The sequence below is a fragment of the Tiliqua scincoides genome, chromosome 2 (genome assembly GCF_035046505.1).
Source record: "Tiliqua scincoides isolate rTilSci1 chromosome 2, rTilSci1.hap2, whole genome shotgun sequence".
NCBI classification, from domain to species: Eukaryota; Metazoa; Chordata; class Lepidosauria; order Squamata; family Scincidae; genus Tiliqua; species Tiliqua scincoides.
Genome location: NC_089822.1, coordinates 68,093,454 through 68,109,897, shown reverse-complemented (window position 1 = coordinate 68,109,897; position 16,444 = coordinate 68,093,454). Strand labels below are relative to the sequence as shown.

Below are 16,444 nucleotides of genomic sequence, written 5' to 3'. Positions count from 1 at the left end.
AGAATGAGGACAGCAGCAGCACTTGGGAAGATAAATGAGTCAGGGGGAGGGTGGTCCCTGAAAACACACACAAAGCACAGAGTACAGGTGGGGACACTTTCCCCCTGCATATTCGGCATCTGCAGATTTGCCCTACCACAAATGCTGAACGCCCAGATCACCCCCTGCAGACCTCCCAGATGTGAGTAGAACCTAATTCCTGGTGCATGTGGAAGTGAGATAGTGGAAGTGTCATATTACTCAGAATGGAACCCTGAATGGTTTTTGGATGACTTCCGGAATTCATCAACAAATCAGCCAGCAAAACAGGAACTCATCTGAAAACTGCTCCTTGGACCTTTCTGAGCCTCAGAGAGGCCGCATGAGGTAGCAAAAGGCCTCTGTGAGGCTCAGAATGGCTCTGGCCACAACCAGATAAAGGCTCCAGTCATGTTCGGAGCAAGGGTGGGCTCTGAAAACTGTGGTTTCATTATCTGTGGTTTTCAGTATCCATAGGGGGGGTCTGGGAATGGAACTCCTGTGGATAAAGAGGCTCCACCTGTATAAAGAAGGTTTCAAAGAATCATCATATGGATGATGAATTCATTGCTGATAATGTTTGTTTTCACTGTGGGTTGGATATCACCACCTTCACAATAGCCATAACTTCGTGTCAACGACAAAACCACCCCTCTGCCACTTTACACAATTACCACTGTTCTATGGTGTAATGGTGAGTGGGCTGACTATGGGACTTTTACTGGTCTTCCTTTGCATGAGGATGGACAAGGCTATTTGATATCTTCTAGCAAAATGCTGACAAAAGTCTTCCTAACTGCAAATTTCCATGAAATATACTTCTAAGTAAATGTGCTAAGGACAGCAGCCTAAGGGCACAACACAGCCCACATGCAAACTGAAAACCCATTAAATTTAATAGTTATTCTGCACAGCATTCACTGTGGAACACAGCCATTAGAAAAATGTTCTGCTCTTTATAGAAAGTTCTATGTTCAGTTCATTTTGCAAATACTGCTTCAATTATTGAGTAATTATAACTGTGTCAAAGCAGCCAGCCAGCAAGGAAAAATGTTCATTCATCTAGCAAAACACTTATTGTTGGCGGATATACCAAAAGAAGTTGCTAAATAATGTTTGAGGCCTGTTCATGTTATCAGATACATTGACTTACTCGGTCTGACTAAAATGAACCCTACTCCTCTCACCCCATATGAACTCTCTCATCCTCTCACCCCATATGAACTCCTCTCTCAAGCTCGTCACCACCATAGCTGGCAAAGAGGAAACCAAACAGTAGATAAGGAAAGTTCACACAAGTAAGGAAAGCAGGAAATTGACTCTTACCATGCCATACATCATGCTTAGTCTTGTGACATGACATACCTTTCAAAAAGTAACACCCACTTTCTATTACAGGAAGTTCCAGCATTTTTCATAAGCTTTGGTTAAACCATTTCTGCCCAGCATTGCATATACCAACAGGGACCAAAAGGGTTAAGTATAACTTGTATGCACAGGTCAGTATGCATTGTTTTGCTAGGTAGGCAGGTTAAAGGGTGGCATGTGAACAAAGAATGGAGGTAGCTTATGCAATATTAGCAAAGAACAGCAAAACAAGGCTTCTGCCCTAGTTCTTTCCCATAACATGTTTCATGTATATCTGAGCCTAGGGTTCATTCCTTAACCAGAATCTATTTTAACTGTGAAAAAACAAAATGACTGAGTGATCTGGATTCAAATGGAAATCTATGCAAGCTTTTAGTTATGAAAGCTGATGTTAAACACAAGTTTTATATGCTGTACTGCTTTATTCCTTGTAAGAATACCTACGTAATTCAATCATAACATTTACTTTCTGTAGTTAGCAATCTTACCTTATCTAATGTTTTCATACCATTTCAAAGAAAAAATATAGTTGGAACCATAACAGTTTAATATACAGTTTACAGAACTTTGAATCCTATTCAGGCAGTGCTAGGTTACATATTTGATTTGGACTGCCTCAATACATACACCCAGGACACACACTTCTGCCAGAAAGTTGACTGGTACCCTTTTTCTATGGAAGCCTGCATGTTTCCATGCTTACCATTATTCAGAAAGTTGTCCAAGATATTTCAGATACCTTCAGTGTCTCTCATGCAAAAGGAATTTGCGTGACGTAAAGCATACTTGCTATGACCATGTCTTTCCAAAAGCCGTCCTATTAAGTTGGGAGGCCTCCCAAAATGATGGTGGATATGAGAGAAGTGAATTCTGCTCAGACATGGACCTTTGGATCCAAGCCACTTGAAGTTCATCCTTGATCATTCAAAGTCAGTTAACTATTACTATAGTTCAGGATCATAGTGGTTTTCATTTGTACATCAGTCACATTTTAATCTTTATGCAAACCAGATGTTCCAGCTTCTGGATAAACCTCTGAAATGGAACCAGCATGTAACTTGGGGGGGACTTCATGTACTCAGAAAAAGGTTGGGCAAAAAGAATGTAAAATCCATGATTTGCCTTTTCCTGCAAAGGCTGGGTGGGGGTGAAACTGGAGCATGAAAACTAGAAGTCTCTATACCTCTTGCATTACCTTCTGCCCATCAAACTTGATAAGCCTTAAGATGCAAAATTTAAACCTATGTGAGCAGTCTTATCTAGACTCATCCTAAGTTTTCATCAGTGCTTCAAAAAAAATTCCTGGTCTTAGATTTCTGTGAATCACAGCAGCAGTTATAGGCTCAGCCAAATGCCGTTGATACCCATACTACCCAGCATGTTCGCTGAACTTAAAAATCAATACACATTCAAAGCAATAATCACAATGTGTTTGGGATCACTAATTTTATGGTGTAGTTTAAACACTGTTAACTCCTAAGTTTAAGGTTAACCAACAATATGTGTTCACTTTAAATAGAATGGGGCCTCAGTCCTCTTAGTAACAATATTTAGTGCAAGCACTAAGTGAAGTAGTGAAGAATGGAATGTGCTTTATCATTTCTGTTTACATGCCTAAGCAAATCTGCAGTCCTGCCAAAGCGAAATATTTGTTACCAAATTAAAGGCAGACATATACCCCTTTTACAGACATATCAGTGCAACAATCACAGTGACTACAGTTTATTAAGCTACCAATGAAAAAGATTTTTCCCACTTTAAAACAGCAATGCACTTAAAGCACATCAACTATAATACTGGAAGCTGAGACTAGTGCAGAATGCAGTGGCCCAATTGCTCATTGGGACTTGGTGGGCTAAGTCTGCCATGCCATGGTACTGATGGCAACACTGGCTGCCATTCCATTCCAAGCTTAATTCCAGGTGTTAGCAATGATCTTTAAAGGACTGCTCTGCATAGGACCAGGAAACCTCAAAGACTGCCTTCCCCCATATAATGCTGCATGTTCCCTACAATTGTCAGACAGGGCCCTGCTCAGGATACCGCCATCATCTGAAGCCAAAAGATGCAGGGTCTTTTGTTATGGTACCATGTCTCTGGAATCAATTATTGGAGCATCTGAAGACAGCCCTTTCTTTATAAGGTTTCCAGCAGGGGTTAAAACCATCTCCAGCTTTTATGTTATTGCTTTTACATTTTAATCGGCTCCTGTATCTTTTTAGCTGCTTAATGGTTTTTATCTGTTGCATTTTTATTCTTATGTTATGTATTACCTTGAGTATAAGAAATATATTATATAAATCTTTTAAATAAAACACTGGACCAGGATACCTCAATATATTATAATCAAGTTCTGAATAGCCAGACAAAGTACAGATTTTATTCTTACTTCTCTGCACCAAATCAAATATATCAAAACTGAATAGGCCTGTTTAAAGCTATAATACAAGATTAGTTCCTAAAAACAGAGACCAAGAACATATTGTAGCACATGCACACATTTCCTGTACTTAATTTTATTGAAATGAGTACAAAAATAAAACCCTTAATAAAATTACAGTGATGACCATTTCAAAATAGCACAATTGTTTTAGATACAGATATATAAAAGATGTTTCAATAAATGCTCCCTTGATTTCATATACTAAAACTTTTTTATCAGAACTGATCAATAAACTATATTTCTAGCTCATACTTTAGTGCATTTTTTCACAAAGTTAAAAGTGCCACTACTATATTCTCTTAATGAAATAATCCAAACCCATGTAATGAGACCTTAACAGTCCCATCAGAAGGCATCTTTCCAAAGTAGGACAACACTATTGGCAAACACAGGTAGGCAAAAACATGTTTTCAAGATCCCCAAACAAGGTTATGTTCACATTATGGCCCCATTAACATAGTACGCTTATTTCGAACCATTAACCTTTCCGTAACATATTATGGGGCAGGACTCTGCAAATCCACTTGCCAAAGAGAAATGCCCTGGCACACTGCTAGAATGGCATGAACCTCCTACCCTCTCCTAATTTGGAAGAGGAATTTTTCATGCCAACTCAAAAGCTCAGATATTATGAAACCATTCGCCTTCTTTACCCCAACTGGGAGCAGAGAAGAGGCTTTCCTCATGCCACGTGGTTGAGCTTTGGCCTAAGGTAAACAGTGCAAGACACTCACTGGTACTGGCCTACTTTGAAACATAGGAAATTGCAAGACACACATTATCTGGCAAACGTAGAGAAGGGGGTGTTGAGTGCAAGTAGTAGCCACAAATTATGTCCAACTAGTTTGTCAACCCAGTGTTTATAGAACCGTTGTGGCTATATAGGGGCAACAATATGGTAACTACTACAGATAAATTTTAAATTCTATATCCAGTACTTAACTGCATCTTTCAAATATGCATACAAGAACATTTCAAACAAAAGGAAACTGGTTTCCTTGCAACAGAGAAGTACAAAGGAAAATTTTCAAACATAGACAAGAGACCAACAAAAGATATGTATTGCTCTACCATTAGTAATTTTTTAAAACCAAGAATAGTTTTGTGTGGTATGGACATATCCATCTTCTTCCCCACCTTTGTTAAACCCACCTGTATCTCTCTAAAGCTGCAGAGAGAGAGAGAGAAGTTATGAATAAAAGCTATACTATCAAATTCTATTGCCAGACAAAATTTCTAATCAGTGCTTGTGTGTATGCATCATGTTACATGCACACACTTCTTTTACATGAAGAGGTAACTGCTGCATTCATATAGCAGCAAAACAGAATAGGTCCCATGCATATGCTTGCAAAAAAAATTTTTAATTTTAAAAGTTTTAAAAGGGAAGTCACCGCATTTGAGCAGATTCAGTGAAAATAAAGACTGAGAAATATGCTTTCTATCAGTTCATAATCCATGATTATATTTGTTGTTTGAGGAAAAATGTGATTTAACTAGCATTTCTGGTTTCAAACACCTCTTTTTAAACTAGGGTCTTAACACCCCCTCAGAAATCAATGCACTAACTGAGTGCTATTAATATCTAGAAAAACTGTTGACAGTTACTACCCAAAAATCCAAAAAGGAATACGTTTGCTGTTTAAGGGCAGTAAATCATCACACCACCTCTGTCTTCCATTCAATTATTCTCACTATAGGAATACACAACTTGACCTTTCATATAAGAAAATAGAGTTTTTAAATGAAAGACCAGGTAATTGTTACAATGATTCAAAAATTATTTGTACTCTCAACATTTAGGGGACTCACTTTTGTCCAGCATTGGATAAACCAGCAACAGTCTAAACACATTTATAATATGCCCTTTATATGAAAAACAAAAAACCCTTAGTGTTACTTCAAGGAGAAATCCTAAATTACAGGAATACTGACTTAGAGCATTATTCTCTAAAGAAAGACCACCACTAAAAGATTAGTGCAATTAATACAATTGCAATGAAAATGCAGAAGCAGCCCAGCTCAATGACCATTGGCCATGCTGTTAACATTAGCCATGTGAAAGAAGTTGTCATATTTCAGTTTCTGATGTTCTGGTAGGTCCAGAGCTCTTTTAGCTTCTTCAATGTCACCCTGAATAGCTGCTATGAGTGCATCTGCAAAGGAAGAAAAGTTGATATTTTACAAAAAAATTCTAAATAAAGCAAATAATGCAAAGTAAAGTCAGCTTCTAAAGTAGATTGACAGAAGTCAGCTGTAGACCAGTGCTTCTCAACTAATGGTGCAAATACTACTGAAGGCACTTGGCCTTCTAGATTATTCTGCAAGTGTGCGAAGTTGCTGCGTAAACTTCTCTGTCCTGCCTTGCCCAACCATACCAGAAGCAGAAGTGGCTGAAATACCAGTAAGCAGGAAAAAGGTGAAGTTGTGTGGCATTACAGACCTGACCTGTCAAGAGAGGTGCAGATTGGGGAGAAGGATGCAAGCCACAGGAGACAACAGTAACCAGAAGAGTCTCTCCATTGCTGCCCAGTCCTACACACCACAGCCATCACTGGGGCTAATGGTATTTGCAAAAGAAAAGGTTGAAAAGCCCAGATTCAGACATACTGCCAAGAATATATGCTTCCTACATACAGCACACTTCATTCACAGCAAACCATTGTTTGCCATTATATCCAAAATGAGTCAACTATGGTCTGAAAGCACATGATGCAGCAACCTTGCTGAAGATAAGTAGGTCTGATATATTCAAGTCAGTGCTTGAACAGGAAATACTTTGGAAATCCTATCTACATGGCCTTTAGTTCTATTTCTGAAAAGCAGGATACATCTATGAAACCAAAATTGAAAATCCACAATCAGTTTAATTCTGCTTTCTATAAAACATCATTTACAAGAAACAAAGTACAAGGAGATGCAAGGAAATGGGGTGTGTTTGGGCAGTATAATGAACTTTACAAGGGAAAGATGTTTCTTTACAAAATAGTCAATCCTGTTTTTTTAATATGCAGTGACAATATACATTTACACCCAGAAAATATGAGGGCAAACACTACACAGCAGAGAGCTCTTTTCTGAAAAGACCTGATCAGGGGAAAAATGTGCATCAGATACTTCATTATGTGCAATGGGGTATCCATAACGCAGACTAGTTTTGCCAGCTCCCCAAGGACAGAGTTAAGACTTCTTACAAATGGGAATCAAAAGACTGCAACAGTCAGAAACATAGTCACTTGACACTACATCTGCTACCCTACTGAAAAATTTTACAAGAAAGGTACTGGAGACTTACCTAAAGACTCAAAGTTTTTTTCTGGTCTTAAATAACCAACAATGATTATACTAAGAATTTCTCCGTAGAAGTCCTCCTTGAAGGTGTGAATGATATGTGTTTCCTAGAACAACAGTTTCATGATTTAATGAAAACAGCAAATCACTAACAGCTTACATTAATGCACTAGCTAGCAAAAGGGAAAGAACTTAACACTGTTAGTGCTGTTTTTTTTAACAGAAAAATCAGCTAGTCTCATTAATTTAAATGGAAAAATAGACCCCAACCGCTGTTCTAACCAACACCTGCAATATAATTAGGTCAAGGAGGAAAAAATCTGTACCAGTTTATTATAAATCAGCAATCTGAATATAAACTCAATCACAAATCACCACCACAATCAGCTTATCCAATGTTAACAATTTCAGCAACAGCAGATATAACAGTATGTATCAATCATACTGAGTTAGCACTCAAAATTGGTTGAACCAGGGGTGTGAAACTCATTTCATATAGTGGGCCAAATAGTAATCATGGCACCCGCTGAGGGCCAGAAGTGACATCATTAAGCAGGAAGTAACATCATTAAGTAGATGAGGACCAGAAATAAGCACTTTGTTCTCACATAGATACTCATTAGTTACAAATAACAGAAGAGAAATGTACAGATCTTGTTCATAATTTCAAGATATTAGAGAGCCCAATTATCATGGGGATTGGAAAAATTGCTTCCAGGTGCTACACCTGGCCCACTGGCTTTGTATTTGACATCCCTGGGCTAAACAATAGACAAAGCCAGAAAAGGTTTCATATTACATTGTATACTGGCTTTCTGTCTGGCTCCTATATTCAGAATAAGAGTCTTGCCCTTATCTTCACAGTTCTCCATGGTCTTGTGCCACCCCCACCTTTCATATTCCACTATACTCCTGCCTGTAACCCTCACTCTTTCAATTCCTCTACCCTCTATGGTCCAAGTGTTTCCTGCTCCCTCAAAAGGCTTCATTCTTTCTCCCTTGCACCCCTTATGCAAGAATACCTGTTGGAAGTTTCCTTGTGCATTTCTTTAAAATCCATTCTTAAGCCATGTCTGCCCAACTTTGCTTATACTCAACAGGGATCAAATGTGCACACCTGTGCTGGGCAGAAATGGTTTAAAATCTACTTTTTCCATAAAGGTTTTGGCACCATGCCTCAATCCCTGTTCCCTACATGTATGAAACTGGAAAAATGGCACATGCTTCTCCTGCTTAGCTCTTTCTTCCATCCCCCTCTGTTGTCTTCCTAGTGTCAATATCTAGACCAGGGCTCTCCAGACAGTGGCCTGTTGGCTGAATTCAGTACCACTTTTCCCTCGCTCATGTGAGTGATGCTTACTTTTCGGTGGGGGAACCTTCCTTCCACTACTTCCAGTTTCTGTCACCCCAGCAGTCACTTCGTCCAGATTTTGGGGCAGACCAGAGTGCAGTATGGGGGAGATCGGTGGCAGGGAAGGAAGGCTGCCCAGTGGAATGGTAAGCACCAGTCATGCCAAGGATACCCTTCCCAGTGCACAGCTCCAATTTGGAGCATGCTGATCTAGACTATAAGCCCTTTGGGGCAAAGACCTGTATTTTCAAGTCACGTAAAGCACCACACAGACTTACAGTGCAAGATAAATAATTTCAGTTACCAGTAGCGGCTTCTTCATCACAGCAGATCTGCATGACTTTAAGCCAAACTGGTTCTGACTAAACCAGTTTGACTGGCATATATGACAGAATGAGGTATTCTATATGAATACACCTTGCGTGCAATCTACAGACAATTTTAAAATTTATAACTATAGCTCAGGAAAAGACAGTCTCCCAATTACATACTTTCAAGTTAAGCTAGGAAATTCAGCAATGTAGCCAATGGCACAAGACGTACAGCAGGAGAACTCTCTGTAATGTTATTAGTAAGAGTCATAATTAAATGTTCTCCTATTCAGGAAGCAAATCTTCAGTGATAGAATTATCTAATGATAATGGAGGCTTCCAGAAAAAAAGTTCTCATAGCTCAGGGCCTTGGTTTCTCATAAAACTAGTCCATGTATTATAACACTCTCAACAAGAGGTACTTTTGTACCACTGGTGGTACTTGAGGTGGTATCTGGTAGTACATGAGGACCTCCAGGCCCCGTCTGCCTGGCAGTAATACCAGCAACACAATGCAATAAGCAGCAGTAGGAGAACTGGCTCAGTGGGCAGAGCTCCAGGTATGCTTTTCACACAATTGAAAAAGCTCACCCTGAGTCTCTTAATGGTGTTTGTCATGTCGCAACTGGCCTTCCAACATGGAAGTAACTGGCAGTGGCATAGCTAAGGGGGTGCAGAGGGTTGCAGTTGCACCAGGCATCAAGCTTTAGGGGGGCAACAAGATGAGCTTGACACCAGTGACCAAAATTGTGAAAATCTTGGTATGTATGAATAATACAGTCATGTTATATATCACTGGAAAGGTAATTTAATGCAGAATGCAATGCAACAAACAGCACTGGAATATCTGTATTCTATCAAAAGTTATCACCAATTAACCAGAAAATAAAAACACAACTGCCTTGTGGAACAAAAAGTGGATTTGCTTAACTCCAAACTGACCTATGAGACTGATTGTTCTGAGTGCCAATGAGATGTTGTTATGATATAGCATGGAACCAATAACTTTTTATTTATTTAATTTGATTTTGTCATTTGAGGGGCTACAAAAACTTTTGACCTCAGGTAACAAATACCTGCCTTAGTTATGCCACTGACTGGGGGGGGGGTCAGCAGAGCAAGTGGGTGGTGAGCTGCTGGGGGGAAGAGGTGGATTCCTCCCAATTTTCACTTTTTAAAAAGCCCAAGTATGATGTCGCTTCCAGTTGTGACATCACTTCTGGGGCAAAATTTTGATCTTGGCACCAGGCTACACGAACATTAGCTAAGCTACTGGTAACTGGCAATGACACCATTGCCAGTTACTTCCAGTGGTACATCCAATAGGTGGACAATGAGAAGTTGTACAGCAGGACACAACATTGAGAAATGCTGTATTATGATCTTACCACAGATTTCTTGACATTCTTGTAATAGGGATTCCAACCTATACTCAAGACCATTTTATGTACATCTCCATTTCCAACACAAGCCCATCCATAATATATGCCAGTAGTGATATCAGAGGGAAAACTGTCAACCACTTCCTCAGGAAAGTTAGCTGAAAAACAGAAATACAGGTTGGAACAAAAACTCACAGACAATGAGATAAAGGGTCAATGATACAGTACTTAGGATACAAAATATCCAGTGATGAAGTTAACATGCCTTGCACATTTCACTGCACAGTATAACTGATTAGAGACCAGGTCAGGTGATGGGGGAGAGAAGAGAAGGTCTGAAATTACTGAATTTTATTTTGCTTAGTGCTCTTGAGTGTGAAAGGTGAGCAAGGTAACTTTTTTAAAGATGAAAGTTGCAATACATACAGTTGTAAGTGAGCAGGAAGGGGCTAAATGCTGAGACTTTTCTAGAAGCAGGACTGTAAATTACTGGGCAATATGGATGGAAAGGAAAAACCTAGTTTAGTTATGAATATTATAACTGATTCCCACAATCATGAACTCAGATCTCAATATAACTTGAGAATCCCACCCCCATGATTTAACTAAGTGCCTTTTCCAAAATGCCATTATGTACAATCTAAGATAAAAGTTCAGAATTAACACGTTCATATTAAATTAGACTTCACTTTAAACTAAGCCACTGTATTTTCCTTTGTTTTTTTTCCAAAGCAACAGTTAATATCACTGTTTTAAAATCCGATTTAGGTGGAGCACTATTCACAGTTGCCAGCAGGACCAAAAAGTCACATGGCCTTGAGAAAACAATTCTGAAAGCAAGAACCTCTCCTAGTTATAGTAAAAGCAAAAGCTGTAGAGGAAAAAATGAAGAAAGATAACAAAAGCTAGAACTATTTATGCCTGCCAATCAAAGCAATGTCTGAAGTATGGGAAGTGAGATAAAGTAGGGGTGCCCTTAAGGAACACCTCAAGCTCATTCTCCAGTCCTGGTTTTCCCCAATTTTAGTCAAAACATCTTCTCCCCATTATCCTCTGAAAACTGTAGATGGGGGGGGGGAATGGGGAAGAGAAGCACAGAGGTTAAGAGTGCCAGCTCCACCTCCCAAATTTTTAGCAGCATCATCCAAGGGCTTAAAAAAGGCAGACAAATTTGGCAGTGAGACAAGTCACAAGACAGAGAAGCAGGTGAAAGTGAAAACAGAAGAGACTGGTGGATGGGCTGATGGGTGAGGACACACATTCCCATGACCTGTGGGGGTTACTGTGCCTTCCTACCCTGTCCTTTCCTGTAAATCCAGCCATACCTCATACATAGGGTTACCAGATATGAAGGGGGGGACAGGGTGCCTATCAGGGACATGCAGTGGGTGGGGTAGCAGATGCCCAAACCCCCAGAACCCAGTGCATCTGCCCCACCTGCCACCCCATCCACCGCACATCCCTGGTGCTCATAACTTTGACCATTGTACAGAAGAGGTAATTTGGGCAGGTGAAGCTTTTTAAACCCTTCCATGTTGAGCTACACCTGCCCAAACTCCCTCTTATTCTATGTAGTGGTTAGAGGCAGAAGCACCTTGTCCCCCTTTGCACCTGGCAACCCTACCCAGAGAATACCCAGGGTGAGGAAGAGGAAGAGGAAGCAGGGGCGAAGGCTGCCCTCTCAGCCCCACTTCCCCCTCTCCAGGCTGCTGAAGGAAAGCCCAGAGCTGCTGCTCCCCACCCACCTGGGGTGAGGAAGAGGAGGGGGAGACTGCCCTCTCAGCCCCACCTCCCCCCCAGGCGGCCAAGGAAAGCCCAGAGCTGTTCTTTCCCTCCCAACCCCATTACCTGTGGGGATGCCCAGCTCCTTGGAGCCCCGGCCGAAGCCCCGCACGACCTCCCCGCGGGAGAAATAGGGCAGGTGCTTCATAACAGCGCCCGTCATCTGGCACACCGGCGGGAGGGTGGGAGCTGCGCCGCTCCAGCCACACGAGCACGCACAGCAGCAACCCGGGCCTCTGCGCTGAACCAGCCGGCAAGGAAGGGGCGGGGCTCCGCGTCGCCTTGGCGTCATAGGCGGGGGAGGCAAAGCGACAGCTCCGGGGACGAATAGAATGACGCCGCCGACTTCCGGGTTCTTGAGGGCGGAAGTGAGGAGCTCCCTTAGAGAACAGAGCAGGGAGTCTCAGAGCCCAGTCCCAGGCATTCTACTCAGAGGTAAGTCCCATTCAAGTCAATGGGGCTTAGTCCCAGGAAAGTGTGGATAGGATTGGGCTGTCAGGTCTTCTTTTGTATGAAAAATGTGATTTATTTTTTTTACACTTTTTTGTGTAACAAAAAATCACATAGGCTGCAATCCTAACCGCACTTTCCTGAGAGTAAGCCCCAATGAACGAAATAGGACTTACTTCTGAGTAGACCTGGTTAGGATTGTGCCCATATTTTCATTCAAAATAAGACCCTAGTCTCCTTCATCCTGCCTTTGCTGCTACCCTGGAGCATCACTGCCATTCATTTGTCTTAAACCATTGAAATCACAATGTGTGTGCATGCGACTCAGTGGCGCACAAGTGCAGGGCTTGACTAGGTGAGAGGTGTAAGGCTGAAATCCTACGCACACTTTCCTGAGAGTAAGCCCCATTGAAGAGAATGGGACTTCCTTCTAAGTAGACAAGCAAAGGGTTGTGCTCCAAGTCTGTGTTTCTCAAAGTTTGTCTTCCGCTGTATCGCTTCGCTTCACATGGTTCACCTATTCAAAGTACCACCGGAAGTAACTAGTGATGACGTCATTGCCAGTTACTTCTGGGTTGGGATGCCGGATGTGACACAACAAACACCAGTAAGAGGTGCAGGGCTTTTTGAGTGTATTAAAGCATGCTTTGAAGTCTCCTTCTGCTATTTGTTGTGTCATGTTCTTGGTTTCACTGCAGGTGGCAAGTGTCCAGGGCTCCCACAAGTACCACCAGACGGCACCTCCAGTACCACTGGTGGTACCCATACCACTGGTTGAGAAACAATTGATTACATTGAATTTAGCTTTAATGTGAAAGTTACTTTATATGGGGGTATATGAGGCTGAGAATCCAAACCAGCCTTAGCTACTGCTGTGTTAACAGTGGTTTACATTGCAGGATCATTGCTTTTACAGTTTCTCAGTCTCTACTTGATTTCCAACTTGCAATAAGGTCATGATACTGGACTACATGGCAAGGTTGTTGTATGCTAGTCTCTTGTTATTAAATAGACTACAGAAGTGGTTCCCAAGCTTTTTTGACTGGCAGCTCCCTTGACCTACTGGGCCACTTACCATGGCTCCCCATTAGGGCTACAATCCTATACATTGCATAGGACAGGGCTTTTCAAACTGGGGCATTGCGACGCCCCAGCCTGCAGACCCTGGCCCCTGGCCCCTGCCCCCTTAAGGGGTGGGGGCAGCCTGGAGGTAGGGAGGAGGCAGCGGCATAATCCCCAGGATCTGGGGGGGGGGCGCTGCAGGAGCTTGGGTAAACGTAGTGGGGTCATAGTTGTAAACCAGTAAGGGTTGGGGTTGTACACCAGTACCTCAGCCTCATGCTCCTGAACTTCCAATATGGAGATAGCAGGCTTGGACTGTATTTACTTTGCATTAGCAGGGCTGTTTTTTGGATGTTTAAAGGCTCAAAAGACTCTCTGACCAAGAACCTTTGGGGGTGGGGGTGGGCAGGGGAGAGTACTGCTATGTCAACATCCTGAATTTTTTCCGTTGAGAATCTAATCCCTGACCATTCCCGACTCTGCCTCATGATTATATTTCAAATCACATGCAACATTTGAAGTGGATTCAGGATTTCCAGATCCACACATACCTATGAGGTTGGTTGCCAGGCACGTAGGATCACAACATTTGGGTGTGGCATACAAGTTTTTTGTATGCATTTTGTTGACTGCCTGCCATTGCTGTCAGAGGTTCTGTGATTCTCACTTCCCTTTCTTGTTGCCACTGAGATTCCTTGTAGGTTGCTTTACCTTACTTGAGTACTTTCAGGGTAGGCATCTACAGAGCATTGCTCAGACCAAGCATGTACCACAATTTACTTAATAGTAAGGCTGGCTCTGGACTGAAAAGAGCAGGAAACCTCAAAAGATGCACTTAAAACAGTTTATGAAGGCTCAAAATAGTCTTCACAATTTAGTTCTTTTTTTGGACAAATCCTTTTTTGGCCCAACAGAGAGATGTAGCACTTTTAAGGCAAATGGATTTATTGTAGCATGAGTTTTTGTGGACTACTCACTTGCCTCTAATGAAGCAGTTTCTGCTCCAAGGCAGTTCATGACATAACTGGTTAGCCTTTAAGGTACAACAAAATGGTCTGTTGTTAGCTTCAATGGACTAACATAGCTAGTCTGCAATATTTTTCTGAACAGTTAATCTTGATTTGTGGTAAGGTTGTGGTTTGATTCAGAGAATACAAGCTTGTTACAGTGTGGGCCATTTTCATTTCATTATCCTAATTCATTCTTTTTTTTTTCCCCTGCAGTTACATACAGTATTTTTTTACCTGCCTGCTGAGATTTCCTCTTCATGCATCTGTTGAAGTGTCTTTTAGTTCAAAAAGCTTAAATAAATTTGTTAGTCTTTAAAGTGCCACAGGACTCTGTTGTTTTTTGGAATGAAGTACACAGTACAAGCTTGTACAAGCTGAATGTTAAATATTTTTCTTACGCCCACTAGATGGCACTGATTCTCTACTTGTCAGAGAAATAAGCTTAAGTGCTCAGTTTTACAAGGACAAGAGAAAAATCTGAACTGCAAGAACTTGTCATGACACCACCATTGTCACATGCCCCCCTCTAAGACTGCACAACAAAATTTTAAATTTCTTCATTAGTGGTTTCTTCTTGACTTGAAACTTATCATGCTTCATTTAAAGACAGAGCTCATCACATCTCAAACTTTTGTACAAATGTAGAAAGGCTAAAGGGTGGGGTGAAATACAAAATACAGTAGAACCTCTTTAAGTTGACCACCCAAGGGACTGGAGGAATTGGTCAACATAGGGGGTGGTCAACATAGGGGGGGAAGGCTCTCGAAAATTAGGTCTAGAAAAACCCAAGGCTCTAGAAAATTAGGTCAACTTAAGGAGGTGGTCATTATAGAGAGGTGGTCAACTTTGGAGGTTCTACTGTATTGTAAATTTTAAAAGTGTATTCATTTGAATTTCTATGTATGTTTACTCAGGAATATGTTTCACTTCCCTAGCCTGTGTCTCCTGGGGCCCCTCATCCAATTAAGTGACATAAACAGGTTCCCATTCCTGCTCCCCTCAGAGACATGTTCCAAGTTTGCCTTTTCCTCCCTTCCACTAACTATCATCAAGCTATACCTGAGGGCAAGGCAAACAGGTGGTTATGTACCTAAGCACATTTCTCAGTTTACCGCCTCATGAGCCTGCCACTTCTCTGCTGAGATACTTTGAAACAAACCGCAAAGGCAGCACCTGAGAGTTCCTGCTCATGTCACCAGTCCTGAAGGAACAGCCCAATGCTGCACCACCACTCTGACTATAGCATGTTTAATAATTTTGCTGCATGACTAATGTTTAGGATCCCTGCCTAATTTAAAAAAAAATTCTGGGCTGTCCAGTGTCTGCTGTGATGCAAGCTCTGTTTGGTTCTTCCACCTGAGACAAAGTTAGAACCCAACCCCGACAGCTAATTTATTGCTGTTATATTATGCTTTGTGTAATTCTGATTTCACAAATGAAAAGTTCAAACCCTATAGTTCCTGCATTATTAACTTCATTTGTCATCCATTGTACTTCAACCCATTCATTTCACTAGGGCAGGGGTGCCCAAACCCCAGCCCGGGGGCCACTTGTGGCCCTCAGGGGCTCCTAACCCAGCCCTTGGGGAGCCCCCAGTCTCCAATGAGCCTCTGGCCCTCCAGAGACTTGCTGGAGCCCGTGCTGGCCCGACTCAACTGCTCTCAGCATGAGGATGACTTCGACCTCTCACCTGAGCTGTGGGATGAGGGTTCCTTCCAGTACTTGCTGTTTCAGGTCTGTGATGCAGATCGAACAAAAGGCTGGTCTTGCTTTGTGCACGGCCTTTTTTAAGCCTTGAGCTACTGCAAGATCTTCATTCATTCATATAAGTTCCATCTCTAATAAATTCATTTGTGTAAATTTATTCAAATTTTAAATGTAAATTACTTCTTTTTTTCCCCTGTCCCCTGACACAGTGTCAGAGAGATGATGTGGCCCTCCTGCCAAAATGTTTGGACACCCCTGCACTAGGGTAT

The 16,444-nt window shown here is 41.6% G+C and overlaps 1 protein-coding gene across 1 annotated transcript; it reads right to left on the bottom strand.

Annotated features, from left to right (window-relative positions):
* Positions 1 to 3,760: 3,760 nt before the first annotated feature.
* RFK (riboflavin kinase) lies at positions 3,761 to 12,189 on the bottom strand. The gene is made up of 4 exons (XM_066616049.1): positions 12,013 to 12,189; positions 10,171 to 10,322; positions 7,125 to 7,227; positions 3,761 to 5,985 (listed from the first exon to the last, which is right to left on the bottom strand). Exons 1-4 carry the CDS (start codon positions 12,107 to 12,109, stop codon positions 5,852 to 5,854), a joined length of 486 nt encoding a protein of 161 aa, XP_066472146.1. The 5' UTR covers positions 12,110 to 12,189; the 3' UTR covers positions 3,761 to 5,851.
* Between the last annotated feature and the right edge of the window lie 4,255 nt (positions 12,190 to 16,444).

Excerpts from the sequence above, each read along its gene's own strand:
- RFK (XM_066616049.1), bottom strand. The coding sequence starts at position 12,109 with ATGACGGGCGCTGTTATGAAGCACCTGCCCTATTTCTCCCGCGGGGAG. Across the intron at positions 7,228-10,170 it reads AGAATGTCAAGAAATCTGTG|GAAACACATATCATTCACAC; the intron begins GTAAGATCATAA and ends CTGTTGTTCTAG. Across the intron at positions 5,986-7,124 it reads AAAAAACTTTGAGTCTTTAG|ATGCACTCATAGCAGCTATT; the intron begins GTAAGTCTCCAG and ends CTTCCTTTGCAG.